The following is a 20,262-nucleotide window of genomic DNA, read 5'->3' on the forward strand; positions in this document are numbered from 1 at the left end:
GTTAAAGATTGAACACCAAAGTAAAAAGTAGGGCAGTAGCTGCCAGGGTAACAAGATGGGAGATGATTCTCATTTTTCATCAATCTTTTAGTGAGCATTTTTTTCCATTAAAGTACGCAGTAAGGTCAAGGAAGGAAGAATTAATATTGTGAATACCACACCACAGTGTGAAAGCAGTTTTGTTTTAATACAGTAGAAATACTTGCTCTTATGGCATCACGAGAAAGACACTATAGAAGTGCAAAGTATTATTGTTATTTAAAAAACCCTGAGGATATTCCATTTACTTGAGTTTTGAACTTGGAAAAAAAGTAGAAAATTGCATGAGATAAATATTGCAGAATGCTTAGCAGAGAAGGGCCAATACAGTGTGGAAAAGGTAACTTTCAATTAGATGTACTTATTTGGCAGAAGGAAATCTGTTTTCTAGCAACGCCACCTGAAGATTATAGATCCTCTATGCTTTGGATGCATCCGATGAAGTGAGTATTCACCCATGAAAGCTCATGCTCCAAAACGTCTGTTAGTCTATAAGGTGCCACAGGACTCTTTGTTGCTTTTACAGATCCAGACTAACATGGCTACCCCTCTGATACTATGCTTTGGATGTTTTCACACTGGAAATTATAATGGAAAGGTTTTGATTTCATCTCCCCAAAACACCATTTTTAAACAGGTTAATTTTCACAGTAATGTGATTTGTTTCATGCCTGTTCAGAATACTCATTGATATAATATTCAGGCAATTTTAATACATACCTTGCACCAATCAGTTCCAGATGATCTGGAGCGTGATCTTCACACCAGTATTAGTGCAAGAGTGCACACTGATTCAATGGCTTTTGCTACCTTTCTGCACAACGTCAAGTGTGTGACAGTAATGAATTCTTGCCTCAGCACTGTTCTGTCAGGCTGGATATTAAACTGGATATTAAGACTTGCTGCTCCACAGACTGGAATTAAGTCTAGTCAAGAAATGTTTACTGACAAACACATGTCTTGCCTGTGGAGAAATCAAAGAAGCTCAGCCCACCCACCAAGGTCTCCAAGGAGCTGCCCACACCACAGGGTTGAACATCTCATGGCAGAAGAGCAAGGTCCAGAACATTGGTGCTGGGCCATCATACATCCCCAGTGCAGATGACGCCAAGTACTATGGAGCGTGTTGATGAGTTCATCTATTTAGGCTTCAAGTGGTCACAGAAAACCAGACATTCTTTGATTAATAGGTCTCACTGACTCCTGTATGAAGTTCATGTCTCACTTATAGATGCAAAAACATTTTTGCTCTGAGACAAAGTTCAGGATCTTTCAAACCTGTATAATATCTGTATTGCTATATGGATCAGAAACCTGGACTCTCTTTACAGGCAGATTTAAGAGCTGCTAGAGGCATTCCATATGCACTGTCAGCACCGCATCCTGAACACAAAAAGTGGTTTGACTTTGTGTGAACTGTCATAATCTCTTCCTTCAATCAACACTATATTCAAAAGCAGTGCTGCATGTTCTTTGGGCATGTCACCAGGATGGACAAAAACATCCAAGCATACCATGCGTTAAAACTCTCGATCAATGTGCAAAGGGGTGCATGCCTCAATCCTATTTGGTGCTGCCACTCCAGAGATTCATGGAATTGCAGGAGTGAGCCAGATCTGGGAACTTCACTACACAATGCCTACTGTGACATCATCAACTGTGGTCATTCTGGCTGGTGCAATGGTCCCCAGTTGATGACATGCTTGTTGAGGAAACCAATCAGTTCAAAGCATTTTAATATTTTTGTCCATGTGGTGACAAAGTTCCTCCTCTACCTTGGTGGGTCCTGCGCTTATTGGCAAATTTGCACACCTTAGTGATCTTCCCCTCTGGTGGAACCCACAGTCTGGGTCAACTCCTTCTGTGTCTGATCAGGAGTTGGGAGGTTTGGGGGGAACCCGGGTCCGCCCTCTACTCCGGGTTCCAGCCCAGGGCCCTGTGGATTGTAGCTGTCTATAGTGCCTCCTGTAACAGCTGCATGACAGCTACAACTCCCTGGGCTACTTCCCCATGGCCTCCTCCAAACACCTTCTTTATCCTCACCACAGGACCTTTCTCCTGGTGTGTGATAACGCTTGTACTCCTTAGTCCTCCAGCAGCACACCCTCTCACTCCCAGCTCCTTGCGCCTCTTGCTCCCAGCTCCTCACACACCCACCACAAACTGAAGTGAGCTCCTTTTTAAACCCAGGTACCCTGATTAGCCTGCCTTGATTGGCTGCAGGTGTTCTAATCAGCCTGTCTGTCTTAATTGGTTCTAGCAGGTTCCTGATTACTCTAGTGCAGCCCCTGCTCTGGTCACTCAGGGAACAGAAAACTACTCATCCAGTGACAAGTATATTTGCCCTCTACCAGACTCCTGTACCCCACTGGCCTAGGTCTGTCACAATATCTACTATAAAGATCCTTTATGTGCTCTTACTAGACTTAGTGAATTAATGGCAGGTAACTGAAAATATTAAAAATGAAGACTGCTAAACTCAAATAGTTGTATAGTACATTACCTATGTCATGACACTTATGTAAGTGACCCTATGAAAAGGACAGCAGATGACCCTACAATTTTCAGTTAAACTCAAGAGAATCTGAAAAGCCTATTGTTTTCCAGCATTAAGTATATCAAGCTAAACATAAATTTATTTGGGCCAGTGCAGACTCATAAAAGATGAGAGTTAGGATTGCAACCTATTGTGATGAAAAGAGAAACAGCGAGTCAATGTGATTTTAAAAAAACGGCTAATTATGAAGCCATCAAAAACATTTGTGTCGGGATGCTCTATTGTTTTAACTCTTCACCAGTACCATATGAAAGATATGAATTCCTATTTGTGCATCTGAGTAGAGAGAGCACGTTGTTTTCCAGGGAGGTGCCTCAACTTTGAAGCTCGATTAGCCTATTGTTTCAAAAGACTCTATTTTTGTTTGCCTTCAGAGTATACTGCAAGACACACTTATTCTTGGTCCTGCCTGAAAAGATGACTTATATGAGGATATGTCTTGAGGGAGAATGAGTTTCTTTTTCAGGGAGGTTTATTTTTCTTCTCATCAGCTGACTTTGTACTGATTTAGTAATGTTCATTTATGGCTACCATGGCACTAAAAATGTCTCATTTGCCGGATCAAACTCATTGATATTCTAAAATCTTTCACTTAAATAGAAAAAAATATATTTAAAGCCATATTAAATCTTGAAGAGTGTGATGAAACTGCCTGTTTGCACTTTTTAAGATGAGCACAAATCCTGTCCATGTTACTACAACCTTTAGTAATGTTTACATTTTGAATGAGGTATTTTCATTACTTCTGACATTCAATTGTTTGTTTCTTACCACTTCCTTAAACTTCAGGCATGTTTAATCAGATAAATTCATATTTGATATTTGGTAATCACTAAACACTAATCCCTCATTTGTGGTGTTGACCAGGAACTTTCACATTTAATACAGGTAGAATCAGAAATAACCACCTAGTGAATTGAATTCTGCAAACACTGAAGATTAAAGAATAAGTTGAGCTAGCAAACTTTTATAGAGAACCACATTAGCAGATGTCCTGCCAATCTTCTAGAAATTTTTAGATTCTAGCAAAGAAATCCCTCCCCACACGAATTTACAAGGACCATCCACTCCTATCTCTTCAGCGTCCCATCTCAGGTGATTCCACCCACTAGCAACACACCTCTTTCAAATGACCAATGAGTCCACTTATTCCCCTTTTTGTCGAGGTTTCCATACAGTTTTCATATTATTTCTCTAATAGACATAGCAAGAATTGTGATGTTCATCACTTCATTCTTAACTTTTAAAAATATAATTTTTTCCGTGGTTGAATTTAGAAATTAGTGTTTCTAGTGTTCAAATATGTTATGTTCATGTAAATACTTCCAAGTTGATATAGACACTAAGAAAGAAAGAAGGAAAGAAATAAAACCAAAGGGGGAGTTGGAGGGAGAGATTCCCAGCCAAGACAACCAAATACCTTTCCTTCTTCTGCCTCTCACAACTATTCTGCCCCAAAATAGGAACAAAAACAGAACAAAAGTCAGCAAACAGCAAAACAACCTACCTCAGCCTGCCAACACTCTCACCACATCACCAACATCAACCAACCAGATCAGCCCCACCATCATCATTCCACTCACTCCACATTCACCACACCCACCATATATATTGCCATATATGCCAGCAATGTGCCTGTACATATGTACATAACTGAACAACAGTCTCTAAAAAGGAAAAAAATGGACATGGATCATCAGACAGGAATAATAATACAAAAAAAAACCTGAAGGAGAACAACCTCCTGAACCTGACCACACAATAGCAGATTTGGCCATCCTCCAGCAAAAAAAAAAAAAAAACCAGACCAGAGAACAGAGAGAAACTGCTGAGCTCCAGTATCATATAACACACCAACAGTTTAGGTTTAAGGACTAAGCAAAGACTGTGAATGCTAACCACAGAACCAACCAGTTTCAGTTTCTCCTGGTTTCCTCAGCTGCTGGCTGATCCCCCCTCCTCCTCCTTGATGATCTATCTCTCTGCTTCTCTCTTGCTTGCTTATCTTATATATACACACCTGCACACACCTGCTGCCTGCTTCTCCGAAAAGAAGTGGGTATTCACCCACGAAAGCTCATGCTGCAAAACATCTGTTAGTCTATAAGGTGCCACAGGATTCTTTGCTGAACCTACCTCACACTCCTCCCCAAAGGTATTTTCTCCCAAACTCCAGTGTATATGGTATTAATTATGTGGAAAGCGGCAATAAAAAACACTTAATACATTAAAAAATAAATAAATATTATTGGGATTATAAGGAAAAAAAAGAGAAAACACAGCAAAGGAGAGATGGAGTTGATTAGTCTTCTGAAATTTTGTTCTCAAGCTTCCAAAACAAATATTATTTTTTGAGGTAATTAAACATCACTGCCTAATTTAACTAATTTAGGAACCATAATTTTTCCCAGCAGGTGAAGTTCACATAGCTCAACAGAAGAGTCAGCAGGAAAGTATTTACAGACCATAAATGCTAATGCTTTAACAACTAGCTTCAGATATTTTTCTGGAGCTCCACAAATTATTAATAGCACAGCTGCTAATGTAGTGTATGGGTCTATAGGTGTATGCTTGCAATAGTGCATTATTGGGAAATACCAAGTGTATCAAATACATAATATATCTATAGCTGGAGTTGAATATACTAGGTGTAAAAGGTTATTAGAGGGCTTGCACATGTGCTGAAATCCAGTATGTTTTATTGGGAAGTCTAAATTGAAATGATATGGGGACTTTCAACATACTCATATTGCTAATGCCCTTATTCACTGAAGCACTTTAGCACACACGTAATTTTATGAATGTAGTAGTCCCATTGACTTTAATGGGATCTAAGCATGTGCTTAAAGTTAACCACACCTTAAGTGAGTACTGCCAATTTCAAGCATTCAAAAATCACGCCCATAAAAATCATGCTATTTTAAAAATAATACATTTATTTGCTTTCTGGTCTGAATTGGAACTGTATGCAATAAAACTAATGGTGTAAATTTGAAGTAGAGTTCAGCTGTGCTTAAAATGTAAGCCTATAATTAGCCTTTAGAAACCTCAGCTTCAGTCTAAACAAAGTCAAACACCTATATGGGATTTCCAAAATTGGAGCTAAAGCGTATACATGGTCTGCAGAGAAATAAACTGTTGCATTTAGCAATCCTACCTGGTAAATTTGAACATGCAACAAAAAACTATTCATTTACCAAAGATTCAGGAACAGATATTATAGCTGTGAGGATTTATGTAATAAATATTTAGGCAAATTATGTGGCTTTAAGGACTTTGGGAAGTTTTGGATGCAGCTATCAGTGCGGCTAACGTTATGCACTCCTGATCTATAGAATAAACAACTTTTGTAGTTGATTTTTAAAATTTATATAACAAAGCCTTCTGATATTGATTAAATATAGCATCAACACATTACCTGTAAAACAATAAGGACAAATTGAAATATATAATAATGTGCTATGACCTAAGTAGTACTTTTTGGCTGACCATCATAATTGAGTAACACACTGATGAGAGAAAATTATCATTAGTTTCCGGGAAAAGGAGTACTTCACAAAATGTATGCAGCACTGTTCACACAATCCCATTTAGCACTGACAATAAAGGCAACAATTTAAGGACAACATAAACCAGATGCAAAACTAAGGAGACAGAAAATTAAAACAGGTATTTTCCCATCATCTTTTATGATGGGAACCATGTGTATTTTATAATATCACTGTATCTCAGTATATTATACTATTTCTATAGGATTTTTCTATGCAGCATGTTGTTGATCTTAGTTTAGGAATCCACAACACTTTCAACTGGTTAAATATCAAGATTATCCATTTGGCAGAATTCTTTGCAATGTTCAATTGTTTCAGCAAAGTCAAGAAATTCTGATGCATTCCTTTCCTCTTCCATGTATCTAGACAACTATTTACGGATAGTAGTCTGTATTTTGCCACTATCCAAAATGAACAGTGGGTTCCCCTCTCAACCATGATACATATCTAACAATGAACTGTGTAAGATTTCACAGTAAGCTGTGAACAGCTAATTGTGTATATGCACATAGCTTCTTTAGTCTTTATTACATCTAGTGTTCAGCCTGTAGTAATCAAAATATTGTAGTTGGTATTCAGTGACTGTAATCATACCTATTACAACAGGGAACAGAGGAAAAAGGGGATTTGGGGAATTTTCACTGAGAATTTGCAGTTATATAAATTATTTAACTAAATACTTAACTTGTTCTTCTGTTTCTAAGGAAAACCCTGCAGGGTAAAGGGTGTCATTTTTATTTACAGATTACAGTAAGAGAAATCTTTCTACAGGGAAAAGACTTCTATGTAACATTCAGATCAGGAAACCACTTTAATAATAACTGATCTTTAATCTGTTTTTTTTTTCATATCTTCTATTCCAAATGCTTTAAATTATAGTTAACAAATACACATTTAAATGCAGATGCATGTAGACAGTTTTAAGATTTTAAAAAGATACCAGCTTTGGCTGTTTGTGGGAAAAAGTTTACTAAAGTGAGTGAAGCTTATCTATTACTATAGATGGATTTTAATGCCTAGTGAAATCCTTATTCATTTATTTAATGGAAAATAAGTTAATTATTAAAACTAAATACTTAACATGTATTTGGAAACCTCTGTTTAAATCAGTGGTGTTAACTTATGGTCTGGGGGCCAGTTGTGTTACGAAGTCATGCTGCCTTCTACAATAACAAAAATTTGTACACAACACAGCATACGTTAGCCATAAAAACTTGATGGCCTCATTTTACTGACCTGTCAAAGGCTATATTCATTATTCCTCAAATGTTAAGGGTAAAGTCTTTTCAAATTGATTTACACTGATTTTCAGTATGTAGGATTTATGCCTATGCCAAGATATATTTATTATGTATCATTTTATTTGTGATGAGAATTATCTTGACCATATATAGATTAAATATAATATAATATAAAATAAATATAATATAAAATAATATAAATATTTATTTTATGCTCACTACCTTGGTATTTGAGTGATTTATCATGGGAAGAATATTTATCAGAAATAAATAGATGGTCATTAGTCCCCGGGCCAAAGAAGGTGTAACGTCTGGAATCTACCACCATTCCTAGTGCAAGTGGGTCAAGCAGGTGGTTGTGGTGAAGGTGGGGTATCATGGCCTCTGCAACTAGAGTCAGCTAGGTTGCAGTTCCTGTTGCTGTTACAAGTATGCCGGATAGAGGTCTTGAGGTCAGGGATGGAACGACTACTTCTGCTTTCTGTGCCTTGGGGCTGGGATGTAGATTTTAAGGAACCTGAGGATGGCTCGAGAGTCTTTGAAAGAATGAGGGTCTCATCTGTTTTCTCACTGAAGAGCTTGTGTGTGTCAAAAAAGGGGAAGTCCTCTTTGGTGGTTTGGACCTCCTTGGGGAACCTGGATGACTGCAGCCAGCAATTCCTGCAGATCATGGTTGCCAAAGACCAAGAGGCAATGTTGGCCACATCCATAACAACCTGGAGGCCCACCTTGGCCAGCAGTCTCCCCTTATCCAACAGCACTTGGAGCTGCTGTTATTTGTCTCGTGGTAGCTGGTTTTTTAACTGTTACTTTAATTTAATTGTGAAAATCATATTTCACCAGCAGAGCGAATGTTGCGTGTCCTGAACTTCCTCCAATGGGATCCCCAGATCCATCGCCACCAGCTAGAGTGGTTCTTGGTACTGGAAGTAGTCGTCTGGTGGGGAGACTGAGGCAGGAATGAGCACCTTGTCTGGGGATGAAGAGGCAGCAGTTGGGACTGGCAGAACTGGTTCCACCTCTTCTTCCTCATTCTCATAAACATATGGTGCTGGAGGGTGAGCGGGGAATGGCCTATAAGAAGCCACCAATGCTGCCCCATGGCCTCGGTACAGATCCCAGGGTGACCAGTAGGGTCAAAAATAATGGTCTCTGGCCATTGGTGGATTAGTGGGCCCCACGAACACCACCACCACACCAAAGGGATTGTAAACTGGGGGATATGGACTCTGAGGACAGTTCTGGAAATGGCAGCGCTGACTGTTCCGAAGGGCTGCAATATGGCAATGGGACATCTTGCCCCAGTGGTGGCAGCAATGGTTCATTCACCGGAGAGGGGAGGAAACAGGTGAGTGGAAGTGTAGAGAGAAACGGAGACCATGGGTATGGGAGGAGCAGCTCCTCTGTTGACAGCAGTGGTTCCAGGCACCTGGGAGTGGGGAGTCATGTGCAACAATCCTGAGGGTACAAGTGGTGTCAGCAGACCTGGTGGGGTAGGCGGCAGATACACCAATGAGTACTGGGGCAGCCAACAGTACCACTGGTTGCACTTCCATTTTGCCTTATCCTTGATTCTGGGAAACTTAGGCGGCAGTCTGGTCGGATCTACACGTGACTTCTCACCCAATCTGGTGCAGCTCGGGGAGGAAACGCTGCATTACTGAGCAGTCATGGATGGGGATCTGCTCTTATGCCTATATCATGCTTCTTCTCATGGCAGGACTTGTACAGCGGATTTGGTACCATCAGATCTGATGCCTGGGGGGTGCTTAGAACAGCACTGACCATCTATGATGAGCGGTTCCGGATCTGAATGTGCCCATGGGCACGTGACCTCCTCCAATAAAAGCTTCCAGAGGCGAAGGTCTTGATCTTCCCACATTTGGGGCAGGAATGACTTAGAAATAGCACAGCGGGTAATGTGGGCCTCACCGAGGTAGTACAGACAGCACTGGTGTTGATTGCTTACTGAAAATGAGAGCAGGCAAGAGGCACAGTTCTTGAAGCCAGGAACCTGGGGCATAGTCCCAGGAGGCCAGAGTTTCCCCAAATAGCGGGGAAAATGACACCATACATCTATGAGTAACTACAACTACATAACACTAGAAACTATCTAGGACTATATACAAGGGAAACGGAGAGGAAATCACTCTCTTAGCAAAGCTAAGAGCACAAAGGAATAGGAGTTCCAACTCTAGCCATGAGGCAGTAAGAGGAAACCCTTCCCGCCCCGGGTGCCCAGCGCACCTGCACACCCTTTTGGAATCCATATAGGGACCACCACTCAAAGAAGAAGAATGATATTTCACCCATTAATGTTTATAAACAGAGTTTAAAATGAATAATTCCAAGAAACGTTTAATTGTGGATTATCAAAAATATTACATACTAGAAAATCAGAGATCACATGATTACATTGCTGTACCCCTTATCTTGTTTACAGGCACAAAAAGGTTAAAAGAAAAAAAATCCACAAAATACAAACAAAATAGCAACAACAAAATGATGGCATATAGCATACACATCATAGATCAGTTCTGGTTTCTGATTCAGTACAGGACTTAAGCATATGCCTAATCCTAAACATATTTCCCATAGACTGCAAGAGAATTACTCACTTGCTTAAAATTAAGCACATGCTTAAGTGCTTTGCTGAATTGGGGACTTAGTGCAGCCCTTAAGCCGTTACTGTTTGTAATGGCCATTTTAAAACGTTAACCTTGCTCAACATTACAGAATCTATAAAATGTTCTTTATATTTGGGTTGTGGCCAGGCGGCTGTGGGTTGTAAAACTATTTACCCTGATTATCTTCCACATACCTAATCACAATGTATGGATATTACCTTTCTACTTTCCATTTTTTTTTTAGTTTTGTCCCTATGAAATTGTGTTGTTTAATGATTTGTCATCTTAATGATATTTACTTTACTTCAGTTAATACTGTGTCCTGCCATGAGAGTAGGGGACTGAACTAACCTATTCAGGTCCCTTTCAGTCCTACACTTCTATGATTGTATGATTTTTTTCTATATTTTAAGAAAATAGTCAATTCCAAAACTTTCATTTTACATATACAAATATTATAATCCTGAAATACCACATTTGCTTTCAATCCAATCAGATACAGAATCTTTATAAAGGGCTAGCTCAGTGCACTGAAGAAAGTGACAAACTAAGCAAAGCATAAATCTCTGCACTTTAAGGACATTAAAACACAATCTACCGACATAGACGAGGATGCAGATAAAAACCTATTATGTTTTATATGCCAATGATCATTTTTGTCAATGACCTGTCCTATATCATCCACAATAAAAAGTAATAAAAACTGTTCATGCCAACATTACTTATACAATGAATTCTTTTATCCACAAACCAATACAATTTTAATAAAAATAAATGGCTTATAAGCCAGACAAACTGAATTAAAAAAAAAAAACAATGAAAATTTAACAGAAGGTCCACTATCTAGCACACAAATAGACCTATTATGATTCATTTGCAATCTAATATACTTTATTCTACGTATCCTTAAATCATACATTAAAAGTCCTTTCCATCAGGTATAAAGGAAGAGATTTTCAGATACATCTATTTGGTTAATAATACATGTGAATAAAGCAACAAAACACAACAAAGGGAGTGCAGTAATAATCTACTGGTGCACACAGCCTCAGGCACACATCCACCAGTTGCCTTCAAATTCCCACCTTGGTTTACTTCTAGAAGCACATGGGTTTTTAATTTAACATTTAAAGAAATACCTTTAAACAAAAAAGTTTGATTTTAGGTTGGTGATGATGCCCTAAAACATGTCATTCCAAAGAAAAGTGGTTCATAATAGAAGGAGAAGAGAATTTAGTAGGAATAATATTTCAGCACCTTTTCTTAACTGTCTTCTAGAGATTTATTGTTAATTTTCTAGTTTTGTGAGGTCCCCTGGACAAGTCAGCGTCTTAATAGTGCAATAAAACTACAATTATGTCATTTACATGGTGAGAGAAATATATACATTTGGTAAGAAGCTTACAATTTATGGGCCCAATACAGCACATGTACACGAGTAACTTTACTCAGATGAGTAATGCCATCATTTTCAAAGTTGCTCACATGCATGTTTACAGGAATGAACAAAAACCGTGGCATGGAATAACAGTGCAGGAATGTGAAGTAGAAGAGAATGAGGGTACATCAGATAAGGTGGAGCTTGTGTGAACTGCATCACCGGCTTGCAGAGGGAAGCAATGGTTTCCCTCTCAATCACCCACCTATAGATGCACTAGAAAGGGGACTTCAGAAATAAATTGTTGCTTCCCTTTATGCTTCCCATTTGTGGCAAGGCTGCTCTTAGCAGAACATGTAGCTGGTTTAAGGCTCTCAATCAGTTTATAAATAATGTTATAATCTAAAAGAAGCCCTTCTTATTGAACGGAAATGTGTGTGTACACAACCAAAGGGAAGAGGCAGCTGTCATAGAGAGAGAAGCACTGTATATAAAACAGGACAGATTAGGTATAAATAACTAGACCGGGAAAGAAGCAGATTGTTCTCTGGCAGAGAAATGGAAACAACAGTGAGGGTACTGGAGAGAGTCAGCTTAGGGACCAGCCTTTGCCACTTTTCATCCTCTCCCTCCATTAAATTTTTCATCTCACTCATTCAGCATTATAGGAATATTTTTTGTCTTTTTGTTTCAGAGTTCCATATGGAGAATGACTATGACATCACAAATGAGGCCCCATACAGCCAATCAGAATGTGGCTTTTCACAAACATTAAAAAAGCAATACTCTATTATAATTCAAAGTAATTTAGACAATTTCTGATGGAATGCTTCTGGACAGTAATGGAGATCATGGAAAAGAACATCAGAATGGACATAATAAAAATATTAAGCATAAACTCTGTTAAAATTACAGGAAATAAACAGATTATTTTTTGCAAAAACACAAGTACATCCTTTGCTCACTATAGATAGAAGCATTTTCAATTGAACTATTTTATATCTTTCAAAGACAGAATCAATATTGTAACTGAACTCATTCTGTCAGTTACAGGACTTGAGATCAGCTGTTTTATATAAATAGATAGTGTGAGATACAAAGTGTTTTGGTATTAAAACACTTCTATAAGAGAAATAGAATTAAGCCAAATTAATAAACAGCTTCAACTCAACTATTTGGAAATAATTACAGTTTCACTTCAAAACAAAAATTCTACTGTATTCTTAGAACAAATTTTTTTGAAATGCTGATACAAAACACAGCAACATCTAAAAAAATCTTTGACTTGACAAAAATCCACATTTCATATTAGAGCTAACTTTCTATCAGTGAAAAATACAGAAATTTTAAGAAGAAAACATTACCTTAATATCAAAAGTTCCTAGTTGGCCCACTTGGTTGTAAAGTTCTAATTGATCCTTGATGGGAGATACCCACAATATCAGCTGACTTAACTGTTGTTCAAACTGGGTGAAATTATTTAGCAGATGCTCAATTTCTTTTTCTTTCTCCGGTAGATCTTTGGATACCTTAAAAATACCAGAAATTTGATTTGAAAGAGAAAAAAATAAGCTACATGTAGCAACATAATAGTGCACTTTTATACTGTTAAGAGAGCATAAATCATATGCACACACTGTGGGGTGAGAGGGGGAAGTTAAAGAAATAAATGCACATATTAAAGGACAGTACTAAACAGTTGCATATATTTACCACAACACTCCCCCTGGAAAACAAATGATGTCACATTTCTCATGTTTTCAGCTGTTCAGATGTACACTTACTCCTGTGTGCTACATAAAGGAAGGTTCTTTTCTCAGGAGGTGAAATTGTTTCAGTATAAAAGCTTTTACTTTGAGTATAATATTTTAATAATGAATATACAAATGTGAAAGGGGCTGGTAGTTCATTTACGTTCAGATAAACATTCAAATGTCCAAATGCTAATTCAACCTCTTAAATCTGGACATCTCATGAGAACATGTTTTCCTAAAAGATCCTTAGTTCTGCTTGTTTCCAGTCAGGTTGGAACATGGAAGTACAGATAAAAACATACACATAAAAATAGAAAAAATAATAAGGGGAATATATATATATATATTTACTTCTGCCTCCAGTCTGAGTTCTACTTGTTCAGTTTCTAGGCAAAGCCTCAGGCAGGTTCATATTTATCCACAGCGATTCTCAATAGCATCAGAAAGTAAGAGCTACTAGATCAGGGGAGGGCAAACTAAGGTCCTGCATGCTCCCATTGGCCAGGAAAGGGGAACCACAGCCTTTGGGAGCTTGCAGGGAGGTACCTGGGGCTGCAGGGACATGGTGCCGGCTGCTTCTGGAATCAGCACAGGACCAGGGCAGGCAGGGAGCCCACCTTAACCCTGCTGTGCACTGCTGCCAGCCCGGAGCCGCTCCAGGGAAGTGGTGCCAGGCCAGAGTCCACACCCCGAACCCCTCCTGCACTGCAACCGTCTGCCCTGAGCTTCTTCCTGCACCGTGTCCTGAGTCCCCTGCTGCATTCTGCACCCAAGCTCCTGCCCTGAGCCCCCTGCTTCATCCCGCAACCCTCCAGCACCCGAAGCCCCCGCCTGTGCCCTCACTGCACTCCCTGCACCCCAACCCTCTGCCCTGAGCCCCCTGTTGCACCCCACAACCCTCCTTCACCCAAAGCCCCTGCCACACTCCGCACACTCCCTGCACCCCAACCCCCTGCCCTGAGCTCCCTCATACACCCTGCACCCCTCCTGCATCCCAACCAGTTGCCCTGAGCCCCTTCCTGTACACCTCACCCCCCCCCCACCCTCCCTCCCGCATCCCAGTCCCCTGCCCCAGCCCCACATTCCTGGCCTTGCATGCAATTTCCCCACCCAGATGTGGCCCTCAGGCCAAAACGTTTGCCCACCCCTGTACTACATGGTATAGCACTAGTCCACAACACAGAAGTGCTTGAAATTAAGACAAGAATAAGATGGAAATAAAAATAGTAAAGAAAAAAATCACACATTTTTCTTCTTTCCAGCATCCTTTAAACAAATGCGGTGTTCACGTTGTATTAAAAAGGGTGGCAATTAATTATTCAACTTGGACAAAAAAAGTGGGTCTGCACTGCAGATTAAGAAAATCAGTTTCCCTGTGGCCCATGTTTCTAAGATCAGGCTTTTACTAAAATGGCTCTTTTAAAAGTAGCAAAATGAGGGAAGCATCTTATAAACACAATATTCCCTTTGGAGTTACACTATATTAATGGAAGCACTACTATGCTATTGACTGACTACAAAAAATATTACTGATGCATACTACCTACTAATCTTTCATCTCTGTTATTTACATAACACAATAAATCTAAAACCATTAGAGACCAGAATGCAATGAAGGTTTCTATGAAATACACAGCTGAGATAAAGGGAGGAACATATGAATCTCATGACAAATAACTTTCACTTTGTTTTTCCAAATAATATTCAATTTGAAAATATAAATTAGACTAAATAAAGGAATAACATTGTTATATATAGTTTATTTTAGAACATCAACAGGTTTTTGTCATTCATATAGTTCCCCAATATGTTAAATGATTTTCACTGTTACTATTTTTCCTTAATACTCTAACACAGTGGTTGACAACCTGTAGCACAATCGGCACACAGCTGTGGCCCAGTATATATATTGTGTGGGTGTGGCCCAAATAACACAGAGCACTGCATATACGGCCCACAATGATAAATAGGCTGCTCCAATATCTAGTAAAATCTGACCAATAAGTCAATTCCCTTTTTGTTTTCTCTTAATCTTGTTAAGTATAATAAAATCACTTCACTCATAGTACAGCATATGTCCCCTGAGGTGAAGGAAAATAATTAAAAATGCATCCATTTCCCTTACGTGTTAATTCAATATCTATGCAGACATTGGCTTAATTTCACAGAAGATTAGCTTCATCTTTCTTACAACATTGGAATGTTAATCTGCAATGTTTAGAAACTTTACTATTAACATAAACAAGTTCAATAGAGATATTATTCTTGAAAGTAAACAGGTGATCAGAGGCAGCGGTCTGCTATGTAAATCTGAGCCTACTCTTAAAAGGTTTAAACATAAACTAATTTCAAATCTACATTTATCAGGGGTGTTAAGGCAAGTGTGTTAATAAGAAGAAAGGAAACATTAATATGATGTAAAAGCAGCAAAGAGTCCTGTGGCACCTTATAGACTAACAGACGTATTGGAGCATGAGCTTTCGTGGGTGAATACTCATGCTCAAGCTCATGCTCCAATACGTCTGTTAGTCTATAAGGTGCCACAGGACTCTTTGCTGCTTTTACAGATCTAGACTAACACGGCTACCCCTCTGATAATTAATATGATGGTTTTCTTTTTCCAAAAAGAAGAGCATAGTTAGCTATATTCTTAGATATATTCAGCTTCTAACATCAACATGTACAAATAATGTGTAAACGAAAACAATTAGGTTTTATGGTCCCCATTCTACATTATTCACACTGAAAATATCATTTACACAAAAAAGATGACTTAATAAAAATGGGCTCTCAACCTTTCCAGACTACTGTAATCCTTTCAAGAGTCTGATTTGTCTTGTGTATCCCCAAGTTTCACCTCCCTTAAAAGCTTACAAAATCAGACATAAAAATACAAGTGTCACATCACACTATTAATGAAAAATTGCTTACTTTCTCATTTTTACCATGTAATTATAAAATAAATAAATTGGAATATAAATATTATACTTATATTTCAGGGTATAATATACAGAGCAATATAAACAAGTAATTGTCTATGAAATTGTAGTTTGTACTGACTTCACTAGTGCTTTTTATGTAGCTTGTAGTAAAACGAGGCAAATATCTAGATGAGTTGATGTATCCCCTGGAAGACTTCTGAGTATAGGTTTGTCAATTTTCTATTTGCAGAAAACCGAACCTCCTTACCCTGCCTCCTGCCCCATCCCTTCTCCAAAGCCCTGCCACTCCTCGCTCCATCCCCACTCCCTCCGTATAGTTCCACCTCAGATATAGTTCCAAAAGTTCACGGTCTGCCTTCTAAACAGAGTAATCCCTCGTGTTTTTGTTTTTTTCCTGCAGCCCCCACAATCTATTGATTAGCATTTTGTTCAGACTGTAAATGGGTATAATTTGCACATGGCCAGAGAGGGAGCATCTCTCTCCTCTGCACTCTCCCACCACATGACAGGAATATGTGAATGACCTTTTGATGACCTACTTTAACTCGCAGACCTAGTGAACATAATTTTAAGTACTTAAATATATAATTCCTCACATATTTTCCATATATACATCTCAAAATGATTATGATGACCATCAGACTCAGGTTTTCATTAAAGATGACATTCTTTGGTGGACTAATATGTAGATACCAGACCCAGGGGATTCCTGTAACCCTCATGTACTCCTGTGACCTCTGCCAGCTGACATCAGGAAATCCTGGGGGTCATACTCTGGTCATAAAAGAGTTGAATCCTGCGCTAAATACTGTAGCACTGGCATGGGATTATCTTTGTAAGAAGAAAAACTACATTTGTTAAATGGTTAATATTTTGAAAAAAATCGTCAGGTTCCATGTCAACTAATTTATCATGCAAACAAAAAAGTCATATCTATAATATGAGTTAACTTCTTAGATGACGTCTTGAAAAACATCCAAGATTATTCTATAGATTCCTAACCCAAGGGCATGAGACTTATTATACGACATAAAGAAACAAAGATGAGGACTCCAGTAATAGTTATCTTAAAAGTACCTGAGATTAGCAGATTTTGACAGTATGTCAATAAATGAAACCTCTGTAAGATCCAAGGAGGGTATTCTATGCTACCATATGGGAAACCCAAATTCTCTCTCTGTTGGGAGAAGTCTCAGGCAAGACTATTTTGAAGTGAAAGCAATAGACCTGTTCAATACATTGTTTTTACCATAGCTAGTTGACACCAATCAAGAAAATGTCTGGTCAGCTAGAGGAAATTAGAAGCACTTCTACCAGCCAAGGGAGCAATGGGAGAAAACAAGCAAACTAGTTTTAAGATAGAGTTTGATAAATTTATTAAGGGAATTATATGATGAGGTTGTCTGAGATAGCAGGGGACTGGATTCAATGACATAGGAGGTGCCTTCTAATCCTATTCCAATATCAGTAGGCTGCTAAAAACCAACTGTATTGCTCCCCATGAATATGTATTAATATCCCAGAACACTGGCTTGGCTGGCAGCAAATCAACAGAACATAGAAAGATACACCTTTGTCTGCCTCCAAAAAGAAGTGAACCTGGCAGAAAGGTGGATTAAAGAAAGAGACTCTGACTTTAACATCAAAGCACCTTTGCAGTTTTAGCTGTGTGTGTCAAAATATTAATTTTAAAACTTTAGATACTGAAATTTAGTACTTTAGTTGAAGAGTTAAGTTAGACTGGTTGGCATCTTAAGTAATAGAATAATTGAAAAGATTTAAGCTCTAAATTGGCAAACAGTAGATAATGCTAATTTTATATAAAATGACCCAGGTTTTCACAAGATGTTCATTATTGTTGTAATCTTAAAATGCATACCATTTTGAAGTAATTTAATTTTACATCACTGAATATTCATATTTTTTACTGTCTGCATTAAGATAAATTAAAAAAAAAAACCACTACCAGAAAAGTAATTAACATCTTTGGGAATATCAGAATGTTCTGAGAAGTTTGAATAAAATAACCTCAGCTCAAAAGTTTGAATCTTTATACGAATATTTTCATATCATCCCCCTTACAGAACTAAGAAGTAAGCCCAAGGGCTGCTTCCAACCTTAAGTGTTAGAAGACCTTTTATCCCTCATAAGGAACTTAACTATCACTACAACAGGTCCTTCCCCTTCCTTTTTCATTTAATGTAAAACCACTCACACTATTGTGCACTGAAACTTTTCCTATGAATTATTATTTTTTTTTGGCTGATTGTTCAGCTCAAAGATATTCCTCTATACATTGCATACGGAGATGGAAGCAATGTGGAATGCAAAATCAGTGCTGTAGTCCAAGGCAGAAAAGGCAGTGACAAAGTGGAGCAGAAATCACTGCAGTTGCAATCTAGGCAGTTAGGCTGGAGTTTTACCGGAAGGCAAAAACAAGTAAAAAGGTGTAGCAGGTCCATAAGAAAACAGTTTAACCTAGGATTAAAAACACTAACTGTAACTGTATGGTTATCGCATGGCATTATTAAAGCATAAAGTACAGTTATGTGCACTAAGTATGTATTTCATACCTTAACATGTTTGGCTTTCTTTTAAGTTTAACTTTAATTCAGAATTTCCTGCGTGTGTAGTGCTCATTTTGCCCTCAAAGTACTGGTGCACTTACTGATCTTTTAGTATAATTCAAATGTTGGTAATGAGAAGAGTAGAATGATTCACCTGGCTCTAAAAAACCTCCCTCACTGGGGTGTTTCCCCCCCATGTTCAAAAAAAATCTATTAGTAACCACATATTATATCTTACTTCAAATATGATTGTTGTTAATATTACTGTAAAAGTTGTCACAAATTCATTATAAATGTGAATGAGGGGGGAAAAATAGTTCTAATTAAATGTGGATTCTTAAAAAGTACATTAGATACATCAACTGACATGAATTTTTACTGCACAGTCTTTTATCTTAATTATGAACAGAGAGAAAACAGGTTCTAACTAAAACTATCATTTGACATAATAGCATAGCGTGACATAGTCCACTGTCTCACAGAGGTTTGGCCATGGAAAGTATTAGATTTAATTTAAAAAAAAGACTAAAAATCTCTCTTATGAAGAAAAGACTGTTTTGGATTACGTACAGTACAGTAGCTGCATCCTGCAACAAAATACTAAGAATTCTAGGTGCGGAAGTCATACCAACATTTCTTTGTGGTTGTTGCTGGATTTTTGTTTGTTTTTAAGTATCCTAATTTTTCACATATCCATGCAGGGTTCACGAAACACTAAGAATCTTAATGGGATAAGAGAGAGAGAGAAAATGTATGTCTAGTAAAAGATTTATTGACCTATCTGACAATTAAGCAGTCAATGCATGTGGCTTCCCAGAAGACAACGCATAGCTGCAATATCTAATAATGATCAGATGCAAAGGTGAATGCAAAACAGAGAGAGGCCACAACTTTATTAATTCAATAATGGGGTGGAGCACTATCTGCCCCTTCCCTCTGACATTGCAGATATTTAACTAGGTCCAGTTTGAAGTTACAGAGAGCACACCATATAACCAATGAGTTGGGACAGATCTTTGTAAGTCTAACCCCTAGGACTCAGCTCAGTTCTGAGTGTGCTCATTCTCTCCACCTCCCACAAAGGGGGCAGAAGGTAGCAAGGCAGACATTGGTCTGACAAGTTTAGGTCTCCCCTTCTCCTTACAGGTACCCTACCCATGTCATGGTTTCTTTTACCTCTGGGAGCTGATCCTTTAGCTTTTGCCTGCAGTAGACACTGGCCAAAAGTTGTGACAGACATTACTGTAACTTCCTAGCAGTTAAATTCCTGCATCCTTTTAACTTAAGCACTGCAATTCTCCGAGGAAGTTGAAAAACCATCCAGACTCCTACAAGTTTTGGGTCAATGGTAAAAAATTCCTGAACTATAGGGAGAAAGGGCAGGGCACTAATCATGATGAAATGTCCCCCAGATGACTGGGAGGGCTTTACACTGAGTGGAGACATAAGAGAAACTCAAATCCCCTTGCTCCCACCTGGCTGGCCAATGGGATACAGAGAAGCCCCTCGCCCTTCCCCAGGCATACACTGATGTCCATTTTGAGGCAGGAGAAGGAGCTCAGCTCCAGTATGTCTGGGCACAGGGTCTCCCTGTGACAGACCCTAC

The 20,262-nt window shown here is 38.5% G+C and overlaps 1 protein-coding gene across 25 annotated transcripts in view; it reads right to left on the bottom strand.

Annotated features, from left to right (window-relative positions):
• Positions 1-20,262, bottom strand: part of DMD (dystrophin) — a 2,035,724-nt gene that overhangs the window by 607,615 nt on the left and 1,407,847 nt on the right. For 24 of the 25 annotated variants that reach the window (XM_039486264.1, XM_039486496.1, XM_039486317.1 and 21 more), the window contains one exon: positions 12,758-12,922. In XM_039486264.1, coding sequence (XP_039342198.1) covers positions 12,758-12,922 — 165 coding nt within the window. Of the gene's footprint in view, positions 1-759; positions 776-12,757; positions 12,923-20,262 lie in introns of those variants that run through there. The other variant, XM_039486451.1, reaches the window with a different exon arrangement.

The sequence above is a fragment of the Mauremys reevesii genome, linkage group 1 (genome assembly GCF_016161935.1).
Source record: "Mauremys reevesii isolate NIE-2019 linkage group 1, ASM1616193v1, whole genome shotgun sequence".
Lineage (NCBI taxonomy): Eukaryota > Metazoa > Chordata > Testudines > Geoemydidae > Mauremys > Mauremys reevesii.